Source organism: Hydra viridissima, unplaced genomic scaffold (assembly GCF_058129835.1).
Source record: "Hydra viridissima isolate aposymbiotic clone 2 unplaced genomic scaffold, HvirCarnegie_v1 scaffold_6, whole genome shotgun sequence".
NCBI lineage: Eukaryota > Metazoa > Cnidaria > Hydrozoa > Anthoathecata > Hydridae > Hydra > Hydra viridissima.
In genome coordinates this window covers 16,945,802-16,967,899 of record NW_028324305.1, presented here as the reverse complement: position 1 = coordinate 16,967,899, position 22,098 = coordinate 16,945,802, and the positions used below count along the sequence as shown (strand labels likewise).

Here is a 22,098-nt window from a genome sequence, read left to right as displayed (position 1 = left end):
AAAAATTGAATTAAAATCTGGCATGCGTGATGATGGTCTCATCATGCTCTCTCTCATCATGCTAGGCATTGAATATGATTTATTTAGAGAAATTGCATCATGATTCACCTCAACTTTAGCGTAGAAAAACAGCTATGAAAAACACTAAGGGCGCCCTAGAACACCACATTACCATAACCCTAACTGCTGTTTGTGCCCTTTCTTGTAGACGACAACCATTTCAGGCAAGCATTAGTAATTCATTTTAAAAGCCAAAGTGGGCAACTAATAGTTTTTTTTTAAACTTCATTTCCGATAGTCAGATATTTTGAGTTCTTAATTATACATCCGATAGTCCAATAGTTTTCCAGATTCGTCAGTCAAGTAATCGATATTCCGACAGTCCAATAGTTTAAACCATAATTCTTCCTCGATAGTCCGATAAATCACAAAAAAAAAAAATCAAAAGTATTTTATAGTTTTTTTTAACCATTTAGAAAAAAATCAAACTTTTCGCTAGGTTTTTGAAATTTGAAGGAACGGCTTAAGATTTACATTGAGTACAGTAGCTTGAATACATTGCCGCCCAACTTGACCAACCAAGTTATGGACATCTTATTCGGTTAGGGCGAAGTAAGATCTGATGTTCTCAAAGATAGATGGTGGCATGGTAGACAGGCTGACTTCGTTGCGTGTGAAAATTCAATTGTCTCTCTGGCTGGGAATTTCAGGCCTTAAATTACTGTCATGGAAAAAGCTATCCATCTTCTTAGCTGCCAAGCATTATCCCCTCCTCTTAGTCAAGCTTGCTTGAAGTATAGCTGTAGCTTATGGCATTAGGAGACCGGCTTGACGCAGATGCAAAATGTTTGTCCATTTCGGCTTGGTATGATGGTATTTATCTGTAATCGTTTATAGACTTTTAGATTTAATAAAACAATAAAATAAATTCATTAATAAAACATTTAAGTATCAAAGTTTCTTCAAATAAACAACGTACGGTAAATATTACATTATTAGATAAATTAGCAAAAAAAAAACAAAAAAAAAAACAACAAATTTTTATCTTGTTAAAAACAGACTATAGTTATTATGATTTACATTTACTTACAGAATACTGCTCTACCTCGCTATACCCACTTGCACAGACATCTTTTAAGATAAATGCCTGATTACTTAAAGGAAACATGATGAAAATTGAGCACAAACAAAATGGTGGCACAGAGAGAATATAGTACCCCAGCAAAAAAAAACAAACAAAAAAGCATGCTAATCCCAGTCGAGTTTGCTGCGGAACAAATCCATAAGCCTCAAGTATCGTCGTCACAAAATTTAAATCTGGATTTGTTCACAAAAGTTTTATTTATATAAAAATAAGAAAGGTGGAAATAGAAAAGTCAGTCCGATAATCGAAGTCAGTCCGTTACATATATTCAATGTCGGTATTTTTTTCTTAACCCGTTACTATCGGAATATTGAGTATCGGAACTTCTATCGGAAGTGCTATTAAAAACCATTAAACAGTTCCTTTCTGAAAAAGAAAGAGTGGATTGATATTATAACAACATGAGAGTTGCAGAATCAACAATTTATAAAACGAAGATCAGATTGCGCAAAAAATAACATTTAAATATGGCGAAAATTAGCTTTTTAAATTAGTTTTTCCAAATATTTTTTACTATATGCCAAAAAAATTTTTTGATTTATTTTGGTATATCGAGAAACTTAAAGCGAATAATGCGCGGAATTTGTTTATATACAGTTAATAACACGTTTTAATTTAAAATGGCATACATTTAAATTTAAAAATTTTTTCACATCAATAGAGTTAAAGACTGGAATTAGAAAACCTCGTACACCTCTATCTAAAAAAGTTATAATTATTTATATAAACTTAACAAGTATATTTTTTCCTATTCGATAGCCACGAAAAAACTTATTCAAAAACGGTGTTCAATCATAAAATCAAATACTAAAAAAAAAACAAAAAAAAAAAACGTTTTATTAGTCAGAAAAGTTTAAACATTTGAAAGTAAAAAACAAAACAAAACAGTGTTGAATGTAAATAGAAGACGCAAGTATCGAAGAATATTGGCTTGAATAAATATCCAAAACTTGTCTACTTTTAGTGAGCAAGTATCTTCTAGTAAGTGTTATCTACTAACTAAAGAGAAATTTTTATTTGATCAATTACTTTTTTTAGTTGTTCATGCTAGTCAAAGTTTTATAAAATCGAATTGTCTCTTTCAAAGTTTTTTCTTTAGATTTTCCTCATCTAGAAGACTAAGTAAAAGAAAAAGGTGTCAATATGCCATCTGAAGAAGATATTCCTATTGACATTTATTATAATAAACTTCTTGGTAAGTTTTGTTTGTTTTCAACTACTAATTCGTTAGTTTTCAGGTTTAGCTAAAGAATTTTTTTTTTCAACTTAAATACATATCATATGTTTATAGAATACTTCAATTTTGATAAGGAGAAACAACTGTGTATGTTAGGGTGTACCAGCAAAAATTAATAATATTATAAAGTTAGATTTAAAATCCATGATATAATTTTGGCTACCCTCATTGCAAAAAAAACTAAGAAGAAAGCAGTCTTTTTAGGTGAGTATTTCTTAAATGTTTTAAAATTGAAAGCATAGTATAACTTGTAGTTTTTTAAAGAGTCAAAGAGTAAGTTTTTGACGAGTCAAAAAGTTTATAGAGTTAAAAAGATATATTGTTGTAGTTGAACAAGTATACTTAGGACCTTTTGTACATTATTACACCTCATATGATGTGAAGTAGATCCTAATGTTTGTGCAGATCTCATGGACAGGTGCTGCAATCTGAAATAATAATATAAGTTACTTTTTATTACAAATTTACAAAAACTCTTTTAAGTGATCTAAAAACCATGCAAGGTATAGTTAAAGTTGGGGCACAGTGGATCGGATTTTTTATCTTTTAAATTGAGTAAAAGTTAAAATCTATATTTTATCTTTTTATAGGTGAATGGATTGAGATATATGTTCTTCATGATAAGAAATCACTAAAACCCAAATATTTATTATCTAACAGCTCACAGAGAGGTTTAAAGTAAGTTGTATTAAGTGATTCACTGTGAATAGTAGTGAATAGTTAAAAAGCCTGATAATTTTGAGGCTGAGGGAGGAAAGACACTGTTCACTATGTTTTTGGCATATACAGTACTGTGAATAAGTCTTAGCCCACCATAAGTTTATAATTATTTTTGATTTTATTGTAAAAATGTAAAGAACTTATGAAGTAAAAAAAAATCAGGTCTATAGACACTTATTCTAAACAAAAATATCTAGAAATAATTTGATAAAATATGATACAAAAAGAAAGAACAATAAATACTTCATATGTCCACCTTTTGCATTGATCACAGAAGCGAATCTCCTGGGAATTGATTCATATAAATTTGTAATGAAATTTTGTGGAATATTGTCCCACTCTCTTTTTAATATTCAAAGACATTCTTCAACATTTTTGGGGTTATATTCAGCCTTTTTTTTATCCAAATAATCCCAAACATGTTCAATAATGTTCAAATCTGGACTTTGAGGAGGCCAGTTCATTACTTTGAGAACTCCCTCCTCACACATGTCCTGTAAATACTTTTTGGCCACTCGGGAACAATGTTTGAGATCATTGTCTTGCTGTGGAATGAAATTATTACCAATTAGTCTCATTCCAGATGGTATTGCATGATGTCTTAAATTTTCTTTATACTGTTCTCCTGTCAGTTTGCCATCAATTCTGATTAAATCACCTACTCCAGATGATGAAATACAACCCCAAACTAAAACAGAACCTCCCCCATGCTTGATTGTTGGATGTAGACAATCAGGGCGACAAGCCTCTCCTACCCTTCTTCTTACATACTGTCATCTTCTGCTACTGAACAATTCAAATTTTGATTCATCTGTGTATAGTACATGGTTTAACATTCCTTGCGTCCAATTATTATGCTGTTTTGCATATTTAAGTCTTTTTTCTTTATAGTAAAGGCTTTCGAACTGCAACACACCCTCTTAACCCAGCTTTTAGCAAATGTTGTCGACTGCAAGATGAGGAAACATTTGTCCCAGTTGCAGCCTGAATGTCTTGGGCTAGTTCACTGGAGGTTTTTTTTCCTATTTCGCAGAGACACATTTTTAAAATACTTTATGTCATGTTTTGTAAGCTTTGGAGGTCTTCCACTTCGAATTTTATCCTCAAGAGATCCCGTGTTTTTAAATTTTTTTAATAATTTCTCTAATGGCTGTCCTTGAATATTTTGTTTTTTTGGACAAATTGTCATTGAGAATAACCTTCTTCATGAAGCACGATAATTTTTTTACATTCTATTAGTGGAATTTTACCCATTTTATTACTTAAATAACAATAAAAATAATAATAAAAAAGAAAAAAAACAAAAAAAAAACACAGTATCTATGAAATATCTTTGTAACCTGTACTATCATCTAATATGAAGCCTTCACAGCAATAAATAAACAAAAATGCAAGAGCAAACTAAAAACAAACCAGCTGATATGAATTGGGTTTAGATCAGCATACAATAAAAACATGTTAGATATCTAAATACAAAAATCTATGTAAAATTTTGAAAAATATTGCTTTTGTTTGTTAAAATAGTGTTTAGTATTGTTTGAAGTTAGACATTATTTTATATAAAAAAATAATCGGAAGCTATTATTCAAAATCTGTTAAAAAAACATGAGTTTTAATAAGTGGGCTAAAACTTATTCACAGTACTGTATTTTGGAAACTAGATTAATATAAAATCGAAAAAATAGGCATTGAAAATTGAGAAAATAAAGAAGGATTTTATTAATAAAGAAACTTATTCAACCATCTAAATAACAACATTTTTAAAAAAGTAAACATAGTTACAGAGTGCATCATCATAATCTATTAACTCCAAAAGAAAGATAAAATGGCAAGGAACTTAAGCAGTCCCTCCATTAAGTAGTGGTCTGGGTAATTTTCCAAGAATATCTTTAAGTGACGTTTCAGAAATATGATCAACTATGGGAAGAATAAAGGAAAAAAAGGTTTTTTCAAATAAATTCTCACACATATCGTCACTGTGCTAATAATTTTACCAACATAAATAACTAAATTCTTTTTAGTAGTAAGTTTGACTAAAATGTAACCACTAGAAATCAATTTGTTTTGGTTTTGAAACAAGGTCTCATTTGTGAGACCACTGGTGCCATCCCTTTCACTATCTGTTAAGTCACAATTTAAGAAAATTGCATCAACTGCCTCATTAGTTTTTTAGCTGCAGTTGTTTTTTGCAAGTCTGCTCAGTCTTACTTTTCTTAGTGAATTTATATTTTTCTGCTTGATAAAGTTCTTCTTTTAGAGGATTGTCTGTTATAATTATTGTTTTTCCTTTTTTTTCTTCTACCTTTGTTTTTTCTTGTTGGTGCTTGTGAAAAAGGGGTTTTTTTTTCTTCAGAAGATAATTTTGGGTTGAAGATTCTGGCATTATGAATTCTTTGAAGTTGGAACTTGAAATTTCAACATCCTGATATGATGGAATTTTTTGATTTTGAAATTTGAAATCAACATTGCATTTTTCCAATGGACGATCAGTGACATAAAAGCTAAAAAAAGTTTTCATCACTAAAAACAATTGGATTGAATGGAAAAATCCCTGTAAATTGAAATTCTGACATTATATTTATAGGAGTAAATGCTAAAGGGAAAGCATTACCAACCAAGCTTTAAATGTCAAAAAATTATTATGGATTGTTACCTGGATTGTTCACCATAAAAGCATTTACAGCATGATTGTAGAAGGATTTAAATTCATTTGCTTCAGCAACCATTGTAACCTCTCTGCTGAAGTAATTTTAAATCTTTTTTACAGACAATAACTTTTATATTCCCTACTTTCTGCACTATACAACAACCTGTCTCATCTTCATTATAGATGTCATTAGGATTAAAATTACATTTTCTAAGAATTTTTTCCAGATTTTAAAAAAAGTCTGCAACATTTGTTTTATTAAAACTTGTTGCATGTGACAAACTGGTTGCTTCTGGTCTACGTAAAGAAAGATCTTTAAATCTATTCATAAAATCATACAACCAATCTTCTCCAACAGTCAGGTTTTTTGTCCATAATTGGGGAAAAATTTTCCTGTTATGGTCAGCAAAATCATAAGCTAATTTTTTTAACTGAATGCAATTAAGTCTCTAATGTATCAAAGAAGTCTTCACAGCATAATCTTTTAACAATATTTCTTCTTCATTAGTGAAAACCTGTCTGCATTCGTAGTTTGGTGTGTAATTTATTTCATCAAGACCATATTGTTTAGCTTTTTCTACTTACTGGCGTTAACCTGAAGCTACAATTTTACTATGTTTGCTTACAGCAGAAATGACTTGCCCTTTCTTAAGTACCACATGCACTGCCTCCATGTTTACAGAACTTGTGTTACCAATTTTTTTGTCAATCTGTTTTCGATTTCTGAATATATTGACTAAAGCAAATAAAACATAAACAACCATCATTGTTTACAATGAAATTATGTGGGTAGTATTTTGTTAAGCTATTTTGTCAAAATAATATAAACATCAAATATTATAAAACCATAATGAAATAATACTTAATTCAAAACTTTTTTACTTCATGAAATTAAAAAAGCTAGTCTAAATTTGTTTTTATTATATTCATGTATTTAAAAGTTGTTCAAAAAGTAGAAAATAATGATAACACAATATCTCATAATTTGAAACTATGTAGCTGATTTGTTGAAAATGTGTGAATTAAATTCAAGTCTAATTTCTTGGGGTACAAATGTTTGTAAAAGAAAAGCCAAACTGCTAAAAGGAAGCAAAAATATCAATAATCTGAATAAAAAACTTCAAATTTTAAAAATAATTCAACCATGATCTTCATAACAAATAAAAAGAATGTAAACAAATTTACTCAAGCTAGCTAAAAACAAAAATTAACTTCTAAAAACTTGGTAGTCAAAATTTATGGGATAATAACTATAAATAAATATGGCTGATATATGAGCTTATAAAATGATGACATTATCATGATGAACAAGATCTTAATCTTTGAGAAAACACCTCTTATTCCCTGTGACCAGTGATTCACTGTACCCCACCTTCCCCTACGTATTATAGAATAGAGTAATTACGCATCATGTGACCTATTTAATCAAATGATCCTTGTTATTGTTGTCTGAAGAAATGTAATAGTCACTGTAGATAAATGGAATTTTTTATTATTGTAATGATGATATGCTACTCCCATAGTTAATTGCTTTTAATATGCAGATAACATCTTTCATTAACATTAGTTATTGAAGCATATATACTTATGACAATCAATCTTTTGTTATATTGTCAGCAAACCTCTTATTGTCAATAAAGCAGTCACACCCTAGCTTGTTGAATGTGTTATTAGGACTCTAAATGCTTTAATTACAATCATATATTTAATTTAGTGTTGATAATTGCTTGTAAATTAGTCATTCTGAATATTAAGAAACTTCCTACACTTGCATTAGGGTTAAAAAAAAAAAGATTTTTCTAAAAAGAACATGTTAAAGCTGAAATGGATTAATTGTTGTTAAAAATATTTGGTAATATATTGAGAAATTATGATCTTTCATGTTGACTAAATATACAATACTTTAAATGAAAAGGCACATTTAGACACAGTGCATTCAAAGTACAATATTGAATTTATTTATTTATTTTTTAAAAGATATGGTGTTCTGAGATTAATTTAAAACATGGCTTTTTTAAAATTTAAAAATGAGCAAAATTAAAGGTAAAGCTAAAGAATTGTCTTTTACCAACATAAATTTTGTACCAAATAATTGCTGCAACAAAAGTTAGTGTGCTTCTTTGCTAATTAAGCATCTCTTTTGAATTCATTTCCTTTTCATTTTCAGACCACTTATTTCCAAAAGGTCATTTTTTGTGAGAATATCTATGCTAAACTTAAACAGAATAAATCTCAAAATTACAATAAATTCATGATTGAATGAAATTTCTTGATAAAATGAAAAGAAAATGATTTCATGATAATAATTTCTGAGATTTGGCAATTTATTTATATATTTTTCAGATTGGCTCATTGATAGGAGACATTGTAATTTGAAATGGCAAGAAAATGCTTCATTGATTCGTGAGAAAATAAATTCAGCTATGCAAGACATGCCTCCAAACGAAGAAATAGCATCTCTTCTTTCTGGAACATGTAAAAAAATAATTACTTTTCTTTTTTATGTAACAACTTTTGAATATATAAGATATAAAAGAAATGTATAAAATATGAGCATTTTATATAAAATTTTATCATATGCATAATTTTTTTTGCTATGCAAATTTTAGCTTAACCAATCCAAGAGTGCTATGTAAAGTTTCTTGCAAAATCTCAATAACCCATTAATTATCTTGTCATTGAGATCAGTTTAAAGTTTTTTTTTGAAGAACATATATAGTTTAACCTTGAATAGTTTATGCTTTCAAAGATCTTAATACTCAATTTTAATTTTATAATATTATTCTTTTTACATGATAATTTTGATAAAAAAACATTAAAATTCTTTTTCTTAGGACATTTCAGTGTTGTTTACAGTTTTGATAATATTTAAAATATATTTTACTTGAACAATATATTGTTAACATACTTACGTTATATTTATATTTGAGTTAAAATAAAAAATGAACTAGTTTCATTTTTCTTTTTAACTTAAATGAATATCATACATATATTTTTTTAGATATTAATTATTTCCACTGCAAACTTATTATTGAGTTACTGAAAGAATGTGGAGAAGGAAGTACCAATTTCTTTGGGCAATATTCATCAAAAAGGATGAAGGTAATTGTTAATTTTTTTGCACTAAAAAAGAATTTGATAAGAACTAAAGATGAGAATTTATTTTAACAAAGAGCTTCACATTTTATTTCATGTTTAGGATTGGCAAGAGATTGTGCAACTTTACAGCCATGAAAATGTTTATTTAGGTATTTTTTTTACATCTCATCCCTTTTTTCTTTAATGCAATTGTTGCTGATGTTGCTTTTATTTTTTTTTCCTCTTAAATTTTTAGCTGAATCAGCAAACATGCTGATTCGAAATGTAAACTTTGAAATTCCAGCACTGAAGCGCCAGATAAGCAAGTGTCAACAAATACAAAGAGTTAGTTTTTGTTATTCTTAATGATTCTGCATTAATTATTCTGAATATGATTCTTACTGCAAGAGGATGTTTATACAAGGATCATAATTAATATAAAAAAAATGCTGATAAAAATTTAGAGCAATAATACAACATTAAAACTTTGAAATTAAACTTTTAATTTAATTTTTTTTTTAGGAATGTTTAAGAAAAGTAAATGAATGTGCAGCTAATTCCTCTGTATTCAAGGATAAATACTATAGAGTTTGTAAACAGATAGGCATAAAGGTAGATTTGTTATAAAGTATTATTTATATTATAAAAATAATTGCACAGTATATTTTACAACATACTCTAATACAGTGTGAATAGTTATTGTCCTTAACTATTAAATGGCTGTTTTGATGATCTCTTAAATATAAAATTTTGTTTTAAAAAGTATTATAAATATTTAAATTATTAAATAATATTAAATATACATATTATATATTTGCAGACATCAGCTACCATTCTTCATTAAGTAATCAAAGGTATCAAAACATTTGTCCCTATCTAACTTTCAAATTTTAAAAAGCTGAAAAAAGCTTAAATGTTCAATAATAATTTCTAAAAAATTAAATTTCTAAAAACTTAAAGTTCAATATTGATTTCTAAAAAGTATAAAGCCATTTTTTTATTTTATTTGAGTTGTAGCATAAGCTTTGTTTTAAATAAATAAAGCTTATGCTACAATTTAAACAAAAATCTGATATGATTTTTTTCTTGATAAAACTGTAATATATTATTTTTATGTTCAACTAATTTGATCAGTTATTTGAAAAAAAAGATTCTATTTGCCAGCTGATACTACAAGTTGTTGTTCATTTGTACTTCAATAGTCATATTTGAGAAGACTGTATTAATCATTTATCTCAATGTAATAAATAGTTTAGTATATATTTGAAATAAAAATGTAAAATCACCAATACACTTTTTGCTCTTGTTAACAACTTTGTTAAACAAAAGGAGAAAATGAGAATATTTTATGCTTTTAAAGCATAAATATAATATAATATAGATATAAAATAGATACTAGATATAAAACTGTAATATATTATTTTTATGTTCAACTAATGATATAACAGTTAAAGTTGGCAATAATATAAAACTGTAATATATTATTTTTATGTTCAACTAATGATATAACAGTTAAAGTTGGCAATAATATATTAAACAGTTAAAGTTGGCAATAATATAAAACTGTAATATATTATTTTTATGTTCAACTAATGATATAACAGTTAAAGTTGGCAATAATATAAAACTGTAATATATTATTTTTATGTTCAACTAATGATATAACAGTTAAAGTTGGCAATAATATATTAAACAGTTAAAGTTGGCAATAATATAAAACTGTAATATATTATTTTTATGTTCAACTAATGATATAACAGTTAAAGTTGGCAATAATATAAAACTGTAATATATTATTTTTATGTTCAACTAATGATATAACAGTTAAAGTTGGCAATAATATAAAACTGTAATATATTATTTTTATGTTCAACTAATGATATAACAGTTAAAGTTGGCAATAATATAAAACTGTAATATATTATTTTTATGTTCAACTAATGATATAACAGTTAAAGTTGGCAATAATATATTATATTAAATGTTCAACTAATGATATAGTAGTTAAACCTATTAAATGTTCAACTAATGATATAATAGTTAAAGTTGGCAAGATATTTAAGCTGATGCTTTATATAGCACACAGTGAATTATTGTTTTATCTTTTTTTGTACTTTGAATATAATTTTTTAGTTTTCTGAAAATCTATTTTTGATAAATGGTTGGTTGTTATAACTTTTTAAGGTTATATAAAAGTTTTACTTCTTTAGGGCCATAATGTGCGCAAAGAACTTTTGGAGCAAGTAAATGAACTACCTGTCATATTTGCTTCTGTGTCACACAAGTTAAAAGATTTGTCAGATGTTTTAAACTTTTACAGAGCTTTTGTTAAGTTTGTATCCCAAAGGTATAAAGTATATTAGTTAATTTAACATAAGTAAAGTAATTTTCTGGGTAAAAAATTTACATAAGTTTCTATTGATTTGCATAAGTAATTATATAATGTTTTCAAAACAACAAAATAAATTCTGTTTAAAGAAACAAATCATGTGTTATTTTCTAATCACCTTAAAAATTTGCTCTATATATTATGATACATATATTTTATATTTGTTATAAAGTATTAATATTTGCTTCATTTAATTTCTAAATGATTGAAAAAGAACAATTTCCATCTTAAAGATAAATATTACTATGGGGAAATAAGCTTTAATTTACTTGAAAGAGCGTATTTTTTTATGGAATTAGTCAATACAACTAAGAAATTAATCTTTAACTTAGTTTTTGCTGAAAGGAAATGTTTATGGATTTATTTATATGTCAAAATAAAATGATAAAATCCTAGTTATCAATTCATAAAGCTCAAAATGCTTATAAAAAATCTTGACTTTTAGTGAATTAGTTGTTGTTGAAGATATATGCTCTATGCTTCACTTTTTAATGGTCAATGGTAATGCAACTGTTTACCAATGGAAAACAGGTGAAGTACCATCAAAAGTTGTAGATTCTTTAAAATCTGTGGATATGGATGAAATGATGAAGTTGAGTGAGGGTTCCATTACCACTGAAAATCAAGAGGAAGTAAAGTAACTTTTTCTTTTTCATTTTCTATTTGAAAAAAATTGATTTGAAAAATTAACTTATTTCTTAGATTTCTCACATGATTTTCAAATATATTACTCAATGAGACCAATTGGCATTGTGGTCCTAATCCCCTTACAAGGTTTTCTTGAAATAAGACATGGACCAGAAAAAATCTGCGTGGATATTTTTGCAACTATTGTATTTTGATATTGAATTTTATACATATTTTGAAAGTACATGTTAATATTCTTGAATTTCACTTAAGTAAGTTTGTGAAGTTGTGAATGTGAGAGCTCATGCACTTTGCATTTTAAACTCAGCATCAGCTTTTGCATATTCTTCGACTGGACTTGGTAGCTCTAATCTATTTATTTTTGAAGTCTTGAATGTTTGTTTTTAGCTTCTTTTAATATTGAACTTCAGTTTTCCTTTGTCAGTAGCCCAAAATCTTTTAATTTGGGACAACTTGGTGGATTGCAGTGTTTTTTAATAAAATATACTTTATGTTCTCTACACCAGTTTAAAGTTGTCCCAGAGTGGTAACACGATTCTAAATCGGGCCAAAATAACAGACTACCCGTATGAGATCTTAAAAACGGCAAAAGACGCTTCTTGAGGCATTCTTTGATGAACATTTTGTTGTTAATTGTTCTTGTAGTCACAAAACAAGAGTTCTTTCACCACATTCACAAATTGCTTGCCAAACTAAAAGTTTTTTATAAGATTTACAGCCACAAATTCTCTTCACTCTTTATATAATGGAAGCACTTGTCTTTTATTCATTAAAGTTCAAACAGAAATCTCCGGATTACTGCCTAAGGCATCTTTCAATTTTTTGACAAGATATTGTCAAACAAACTTTTTTAGCTTCTACTTCAGAATTTCCTTTTAATTGTACCAGTGTCCTTAAATAATTTCAAAATGCTCTACACTGTTTTCAAAGCAATCTACAACTCTTTAGAAATTATTTTTGTTTGATTCACCACGATTTTCAGCGAGATATTTCAAAATTTTTTCTTGCTTCTCATCTTGATTTGATGACGTTTTCAATAAAAACTAATTGTCTTAATAACAGAGTTGTTTAAATTTTGAATAACACTAATACAATCACACTTTAATACAAGTAGCTATTTAAAGTAGTGCACGGTTACCATAAACACCACATGACACAGATTTTTTCTGGTACATTTCTTAGTCAATGGGCATTTTATTCCACTGCTGCAATATGAACAAACTTCTTGAATTGACTTATGTTGTTGGTAGTCCTTTTATTTCTGACATTACTATAATGTTCTTGGATGTAATGCCTTGTAAAGGTGTAACTTTATTTTTGGTGCTAAATCTATCTTTTATTTGGATATGTATTACAGATAATTAGAAAAATATCAAATTCAATGATATCTATTCAAAATATTGAAAGTAATAGTGCTAAGTTTAGTGTGAATGGCATACTGCCTAAATCTTATTATGTTAATCAATTTATTTAAGTTCTGTTAAACTAGCAATTTTTAATATCATTTTTTACAGATTGATTGGGGTTGTGATAGCAATATTGAGAATCTTGAAGTTGGTTGTGATGATATTGACTGGGGAACTAGTGATGATCTTGCAAGTTCTGTTGCTGCCATAACTATAGAGGAAGACGGGCAAGGTTCGTTTTAAGCTTTTATCTAATCCAATTTTTTTAAATATTTTTTTATTTTGCTTTCTTTTGGTTATGTAAAAGTAAAGCAACGCATTTTTTATTTTTTATTAAACATTTTATATCATATAAATTTCGTTTGTCATTTCATAATGTCTCATTAAAGAGATTTTGATTTTATTTTAATATTTCAGATAATCCTATTGGGGGTATTGCAAGTGGCAATGAAGCTTTAAGTGTGCTAGAGAACACTTCAACTAGAAATCTTTTTATTGATGAACTTTTTGAGGTCAGTTACATTTCGAAACGACTACTTAATAAAACGTTCATTTGACCTTATATGTTTTATCTATAACCCTTACGTTAGTTTTTATACACAAAACTAAAAAGCGTTTAACCTTAACCCTTAACATTTTTTACATCTAAAATTTTAATGATTATAAAAGTAATAAACATAAAAAGTTTTAAGTTAGAGCTTAAGGGGGTATTTTTTTAATGCATGATAATTAAGAAAGATCTTGTATTTGTGACAGTTAAAAGTTTAGTTAAAAAGTATGAACGTGTTTCCTAAAATTGTTAATATCTATTTTATAAACTGTAATTTGTTTAATAAATTCCAATTCTTGTTTTGCCCATAACCCCAAATATTTAAAACCAATATTGCTGGAAAACTCAGATTTAAGATAATTATTTGTGCATTTTAGTTATGTGTTATTTTTGCTTTTTTTTTCGTTTTAAAATATCTTCTATTAATTTATATCAGTTTAAATTTTCTAACTCTTAGACAAAATTTTGAGAGTTGTTTTAATCAAAAATGTAAATTTTGTTTTTATTAGATTCAGTCATTCTTGGAACAACGTGTTATTGAGATGAGCTCTGATGCAGATATGATTACTATCAGTCAGGTAACTTTTATGAAATGTAGTTGCATAAAATGAAAATGATATAATCGATTTCATTTTTATTCATTTAAGGATACTGGTAGTTCTAGCTTGATTCGAATTCCTCGCTTCGTTCTTTTCTTTGAGAGTTTTAACAAAATATTACTATACGTTTTTATGATGTTGAAACATAAAGACTATACTTTAAATAGTTTATAAAACATAAGTTTTAATAATTTTATTTCTGCTCATTTCTCCGAATTAAAGGTAGAAGTCAGTAGGTCACAACAAAGTTTTTAAGGAAAATGAATTAAAGCACTCTTTTCTTCACGAAAAAAAAAACACTTGATGATTTTTCTTTTTTGTCAACTTAGAGCGAATATATCAAGCGTGTTGTTGATGCAGAATTTCTTTTTTTATAACGTTCAACTACAAAGTATGAATAAGTGTACACTTTCGTAAAGAAAACGGAAACTGCTGTTTTCTTTACGAAGTCTGGCATTTGCCAAATTCGGAAAATTGCCGTTAATAAAGTTATGACAAGTATACAAATAGGTACACTAATAAGTGTACCTATTTGTATACTTGTCATTTGCGATCTCAATTCTTATTCTCATTTCGAACATCCTCGGTCTACTCCGATTTCTTTTTTTTTTAGTTTCAGTTGGCTCCCGATATTGTTCAAAAGCAAACAAAAGATTGGTTGCTTCAACAATTATCGCGCGTGACGCTGATACTTTCAGAAATGACGTCGGTGAAAATGCAAAATCTTTATTTGATACAAAATTCTCCTAGGTTTGTGGCTTAGAATGCTTCTAAAGTTATTCTCTTTTATCTTTAAGACGGCTAAAAAATGGTTGGTGCGTGTTGATCGAATGTATCTATAACGCTTTTCACTTGGGTTTTAGATATGTCGATAGAATCGCTGATTCTTTAATTCAGAAATTGACTATTTCTGAGAATCTCTTGAAACAGATAGTTGTTCTTGAAGAACGCTCTCAAAAAGCTGAAACCTTACAAGCTGAAACTGAACCGAAACTGGAAGTTATCATACGAAAGACAAAAGAATTGCAACGCCAGGTGTCTATTTATTTTACTTATATTACAATAATAAGTTTGGCAGATTGGTAATGAATATCTAACAGGTGATAGATTTTATATTGATTAATTTTGAGTCGTGCCTTATAGATTGAGTCATGTCTATTTTTTTTAGATTGAGAAAGAGATCAGTTCAAGGTACAAAGACCGACGAGTGAATATTATGGGTGAAATAAATACAATATAATTGTCTTCTTATAGATCAAACAGTGTAAAATAACTTAAATGAGAAAATATTTAAACAATATTAAATGTTTCATGGCTTGCGGCAATCATCAGTCATGATATACAAAACAATAAAACAGTATCATATTGTGAAAGATGAAATTTGTCTTTGCGCCTGCATTAGGAAACCATTTTATCATTTTTATTTTGTAAGTTTTCATGTTCATACTTTATTATCACGTACTTTTCATACAGCCACAGCATGCAACTTTTTGCGTCCGTGTTGTAGGATTTGCAGCGCTTCATAATTCTCCAATTAATAACAGGTGTAAAATTTGCTTCTTTATTTACTATTACTTTTGATAATTCAGTATCGTTCTTATATTGTTCTACACTGCACAGTGGTCCAGGACCATGCCATAAATAAAAAATTATATATTGTTTTATAATAAAAACTTAAAATTGAATTATATATGTTATGTGAAGACCATATTTCAATTTTTAAGGTCCGTAATTTTTTTAAAAATTTGTCTAAGGAGGGTTTGAAGTTCAAAGACTGAAGAAAATTACATTTTTTCGGGCAAAAATCTGTCTACAAACTTTTATACATGCTGACTCCTACAGATATCAAAGCTATGAAAATTGTTTTGAATATTCTTAGGAAATGTAGAAGGTCAGCATAAAATAATTTAGAAATGTAAAAAAGCTTACAAAAGACACAACTTACCGCTTGTTAAACACTTTTTTAAATAAATTGTTAAAAAATAAAACTTTGATCGACCAGGAAAATTTTCGCCCAGGTTTGCCCACTTTGAAATTTTTTGCTTTTGAAAAAATAGCGTGTTTAGAAAAATGTAGAAAAAGTTTTGGCTGCTTTTGTTTGCTTTTGTACCTGTAGGGTTAGTCCAAACATGATGTATTTAGACTAAAATGCATCTCCCCTCTGACTCCCAATGTTTTGAAATATTGTTTTTTCTAGTTTCAACCGTGAAAACGAATAGCGGAATATTCCAAAATAAAAGCGGAAAAAACGGATAAACAAAACAATCAAAACAAATAACATTCACAAAAAATCAAGTAACTAATAAGTGGTGAAACCAAGTTTTTATATGAAGAACAAAGACATTTTTGATTACTTGTTTAAAGGAAAATATGAGAATAAATATGTAAGTTTAATTAGTAAGGAAGCACAAACCGAAATTAGTATATTGTTTTCTCAATGTTATCCCAAGCACAATCAGATTAGGTTAACTGAAAAGTTTATGAAAGACTTTAAAAAGAAATGGAATCAAATAGGTAGACAAAAAGCAAGATTTATAAATCGTTACGAGAAATGGTTACATATGGAATTTATTGTAAATGAACCTCAACAGCAAGTTATAATAAACAATTTACAACGAGGTGCACCATCAAAATTATTTAAAGATCTCTCAATAAGGTCTAAGAAAAGAAGATCGTCAGACATTATTAAAAAATTAGGAGTTACCAATGAAATCCTGTTTCATGCCCTTATTCTTAATCTCAACAAAGAAGGACGAATTAAAGACGCCCAAGTTCTGAAACATTTGATGGAAAGTAAAATTGATGGATCCTGAAATATATCATGCTCTAAAAGCTACTCACCAGAAGAAGCTCTAGCTTTAATGTTAGACTGTAGAATGAGTAGGGCTGACTATCAAACTATTCGACAAGGGGCCTTAGATAAAGGTTGCATGTTATACCCTGCCTACAATTATATTGTGAAAGCTAAAAATGATTGCATTCCAGATTCCGGAATTGTTACCTCAGACTACAGTGCTTCTGTGAATCTTCAAGGAATAATGGATCACACTGCAAACAGGATTTGGAAAGTCATGGATAAATCAAAACTACCTGAGCCTTGCAATACTCTTCTTCTTATAAGCAAAGTTGGATTTGATGGTTCAACTGAACAGTCTGTTTATAAACAGAGAACTGAAGATGAAGAGGACAGAATTCCAGTTCCAGTTGAAGAATCTTTGTTTCTTTCATGTACAGTACCTGTGCAACTTAAAATACAGGAAACTAATGTTATTCTTTGGACTAACCCCAAAACATCCTCAACCCAATATTGTCGCCCTGTTCGAATGCAATTCGCTAAAGAAAATCAGCAAATTGTTAAAGCAGAATATGATTTTTTTATGTCAACTGAGCTGAGAGCAACAACCATAGACTTATTTCAAGTCAAGCACAAGTTAGAATCTTCTTTCTCCATTAAGTGATTCTTATCAAGTTTGCAATGTTTGCGGATTAACGCCTAAAAAAATGAATGACTTTGAAATTGCTTATAATAGACAAACTAATCAGATGTCTTTAGACCTGGGAATCCACACTCTCCATCTCTGGATTCGCTGTTTTGAATGTCTGTTACATATTGGACAGAGAAGAAGACCAGGATATAATGATTCTGGATTTTTTCATGCAAATACACCTGAAAAGAAGCAAATATTTGCAAGCAGAAAAAAAGAAATTCAGATAAAAATTAAAAATACACTTGGACTTGTTGTTGATGTGCCAAGAAGTGGTGGCTCTGGTACATCCAATGATGGAAACACAGCAAGAAGGGCATTTAGAAGCCATGAAACTTTTGCTGAAATACTTGGAGTTGATAAAGGTCTTGTTAAAAGATTCTTTATTATCCTTTGTGTGCTGTCCTGTAAGCACCCAATTGACCCAGATAAACTTGAAATATATTGCAAATATACATTTAAAACATATGTAACACATTTTAAATGGTATCCTATGCCTGCTGGAGTTCACAAGATGATTGTACATTCACATCAGGTTGTAAGAGACAAGCCGGTTCCAATTGGACTCTTATCTGAAGAAGCTCAGGAAAGTAGAAATAAAGATGTTAAAAACTTTCGAAACATTTTACAAGAAAATATTCTCGAAAAGTTACAAATGAAGATGTAATGAGAAGATTGCTCTACTCATCAGACCCCTTTATCACTTCTATGAGGGGAAGTTCTGAATCAAAGAAGGAGCTTGCTCTTCCAGAAGAATGTTTAGACCTTCTTTTGTAATTTTCATAAAAATATTATATTCTTCATATCTAATTGATGTATTGATAGTATGGGTCCTATTTACTTTATTTGAAGAAATCTGTAAAAAGCTGCATGCTTAAAATAGGGGTATATGTACTTTTTTTTTACAGTAGGGATGTGACACATGTTTAATTGCTATTTTTTAAAAACTCAAAACCTTTATAATTACATTTTTCCAAATAGCTCAGTTTAGTAAAAATGGTTTAAATATAGAAATATTTAAGAAACTTTATTGTTATTTATAATCTTGGTATAAAACCAACATTACACACACTTTTTAATTTGTCGTATGTTCTTGCTGTGCAACCATATGCACAGAATATTCATGTCTAGGTAATTATAAAATATGTGTGCTTGGTCTAGTCTCCTTGAAGATTTTGTTGTTTAATCGACCAGGAAGTCAAATATGTTATGGAAATAAAATTTAACTTATAGATCTAAAAATATAGGTGTAATTACAAAAAGCATGTCACATGTTATGTCATGTGTCCTTGGTGTGGTATTTTAGAATTTATTTATGCTATACACTAAATCTACCACTATGTTAAAATGAAATATCTTCTCCAGAGAATATTAAGTTAAAAGTTCTTCCGTAAAATAAGTGTTAAAATAAGTCTGTTAAATGTAAGTTTTATGTTATGTGTTCTTGGTGTTCTGCACTTGTATGATATTTATCCAATCGAGCAAAAACTTATCATACATGCCGGTTACTAATCAATAGAATCAATTCAATGTTCTATTAATTTATAGTCAATAGTTCATTGAAAATTAAGTATGAAATATGTGTCACATGTTTATTGTTCGTTGTGTCATTTGTCCTTGGCTTCGTGTCGTTGGCGTGTCCTTCAGAGGTATGATGAGGGACATTATAATAGCTGCTTTTGTGGGTCAGGGTATAATGAATATTCACCGAAAATTTTAGCGTTTTAGCTTCAAAAATGGTGAAGATATGATTTTTGCCTCTAATGTGACAATTCTGGACCACTGTGCGCTTGTGAGCGTATATCGAAATATGATTTGGAAGATACTTACCTGACGGGAAATTGGAACCTAATGATCTGATTGACCTGATTGGAAAATACTTACCTGACGGGGAAGTAAACCTGATTAACATGGGGTTTGCCCTCCTATAAACGGTCATCAGGATGCCAACCCGGACGAGGGCAAGTCTTTGTCTACTTCCTGAAGGAAGGGCAAACTCTAGGGCGACGCTCACAGGGTCTTCTCTGGACGGAGTCCAGAGTCCGGAGTCCAGGCATGAATCCACAAGGCAGTTAGCTGGAGGACGATAAACTACAATACATGATTTGGAAGACGTAACTGAAGAACAGTCACTTTTTTAAATGCTGCTTTACAAAAAAACTATTTACTTGTACTTATGTGATATACATGGCCACCAATAGGGGGTTGGGATGTGGACGGGGAAATTTCCCGGGGCCCCTTGTACGTACAAATATTTTTTTTTCATGAAGTCTTATTTATTATCACTTATTATATCTTATTTATCGCTTCCAAAAAATCTTAAGGTGGCTCTATGGTTAAAAAAAATAGCTTCTGCATTCTAAAGATAAATTTTTCAAAATAACTTTAAATGAAAAAAGTAATTATTTTTATTAACAAATACACTCAAAAAACTCTAATTTTTGTTTTGTTTTGCTGAGTCAGCAAAAAATAAGTAAAATGTAAACACAATTTTAAAACTGCATAATTCCTAAAATATGCATCTAATGAACTTAAAAACTTCAGAATATCTTTATGATTCTAACACAAAGGGACTGTAGCAGAATTTTTTTATAAAAATTTTTATTTAAAAATTGGCGGATAAATGCAACGGAAGCAAAATAAAAATCCATTTTTTATTTAAGATAATTATTCCAAACTTAAAATAATACTATTAGTTTTGTTTAATTCTGCTACAGTCCCTTGAGTAATTGTTAAGGAGCACTCCCTGAAAATTTAAAGTTAATTACTTTTATACTTTTTAAGAAAACCCATTTTAAGTTTTGTGCAATATCAAAAAAAACAATACTGTAAAAAAACACATTTAAAAAATATACAAAATATATTTTCTAATATTTTCCTGAAGAGTAAAATTTTCCACCTTCAACATCCTTTTCTTTATTAGTAAATCCCTTTTTGACACCTGATAAAACAAAAATCATTTATATCACTACCAGTTTTAAATTCATTTAAAGTTTTATTAGGCTGAGTAGAAGTTTGAAATCCAGTTGATACTGGGGAAGCATTTTTTTGCTTGATAATGTTGATACATTAACATGTTGATTTCCACGGAATTCTCTTTTCTTTTTCTTATTTATATTTTTTTTAGAGTCTGAAAGTAATTTCATTAACAACCACTTAGAAATCTAACTTTGGAAATGATTAAATTCTGCTTGCTTGCTCTTTCAAATTATGACTTTTAAGTAGATAATATAAAGGTACAAACACACTATCAAGTTTTTAAGTTGGAAATGCAACTAGGTACTGTAAATTTAATATAGTTGAATAAAAAGACAGGAAATCGCCGTTGCTAAGGGCGTTGCTATAGAAGCTGAAAAAACTCTACCTTAAAAAAAAGGATATTACTCATAATATTGAGTTTGAATTTATATAAAGATATATATTTTCTGAATCTAGAATAAATTTCAAAGAAGATAACAGATTTTCTTTTTTTTTTGATTTTTTAGTGTTTTTTAACCACCTTAAAGACAAAAAGTTTTTAACCATAACATGGCTCTTTTTTAACCACCTTAAAGACAAAAAGTTTTTAACCTAACATGGCTCTTTTTATTCTATTTTTTTTTTTTTGTGAAACTAAAATTCGAAATTTTCAACCGATGCCGTTAAATTTTCTTTTGTTAATTTTCTTTTTAAAATGTTAACAGTTCCGCTATCGTATTTATTAAGCTTTCTTTAAAAAAGTAAAGAAACAGTTCCTTGTTCCTTGTGATTGGTTAGTTTGGAGCAAATCTAAAAATGTTCTGTTTTGTTTTCCTTGACGTTTATTTTATAAATTTCGTGAGCAAAGATCAATTTTTACTACAGAATATGGTTGGCAGACTAATAGAGGGTACAAAAAATTATATGAAATGACCATGAAAAATTTAGCAATCATAAATCTTGTTATATCCAGTGGCGAAATTTAGACAAAAATATTAATAAATATAACAGAATTGATTGCCTTGCAGTAAAACTAATACAAAATGAAACACAGAAATGGAAAGATTTATTAAAACGATTTTTAGATGTAATTCTATTTCTTGCTGAACGTGGATTAGCCTTAAGGGGTGTTACTCATTTGATTGGAGATTTGAACAATGGAAATTTTCTAGGATTATTTAAACTTTTAAGTCATTACGATCCGCTTTTAGAAGAACATTTAAAAAACGTAAAGTAG

General features: G+C 28.6%; 1 protein-coding gene across 2 annotated transcripts; it reads left to right on the top strand.

Annotated features, from left to right (window-relative positions):
- Positions 1-1,517: 1,517 nt before the first annotated feature.
- LOC145189747 (CDK5 regulatory subunit-associated protein 3-like) lies at positions 1,518-15,718 on the top strand. Of its 2 annotated transcripts, none has more exons than XM_090089472.1 (15): positions 1,518-2,125; positions 2,232-2,339; positions 8,092-8,223; positions 8,750-8,850; positions 8,948-8,996; positions 9,083-9,171; positions 9,349-9,438; positions 11,037-11,173; positions 11,661-11,847; positions 13,378-13,501; positions 13,687-13,781; positions 14,329-14,397; positions 15,032-15,168; positions 15,282-15,453; positions 15,587-15,718. In XM_090089472.1, exons 2-15 carry the CDS (start codon positions 2,288-2,290, stop codon positions 15,656-15,658), a joined length of 1,506 nt encoding a protein of 501 aa, XP_089945598.1. In that variant the 5' UTR covers positions 1,518-2,125; positions 2,232-2,287; the 3' UTR covers positions 15,659-15,718. The 2 variants fall into 2 exon arrangements, with proteins under 2 accessions (XP_089945598.1, XP_089945597.1); XM_090089471.1 differs by having other exon boundaries at positions 1,599-2,125; positions 2,244-2,339.
- Positions 15,719-22,098: the final 6,380 nt, after the last annotated feature.

Bases quoted from the DNA above. Each gene is read 5' to 3' on its own strand.
- LOC145189747 (XM_090089472.1), top strand. From the start codon at position 2,288: ATGCCATCTGAAGAAGATATTCCTATTGACATTTATTATAATAAACTT. The intron at 13,502-13,686 runs GTTCGTTTTAAG...TTAATATTTCAG, and splicing joins TATAGAGGAAGACGGGCAAG to ATAATCCTATTGGGGGTATT. The intron at 15,169-15,281 runs GTTTGTGGCTTA...CTTGGGTTTTAG, and splicing joins TTGATACAAAATTCTCCTAG to ATATGTCGATAGAATCGCTG.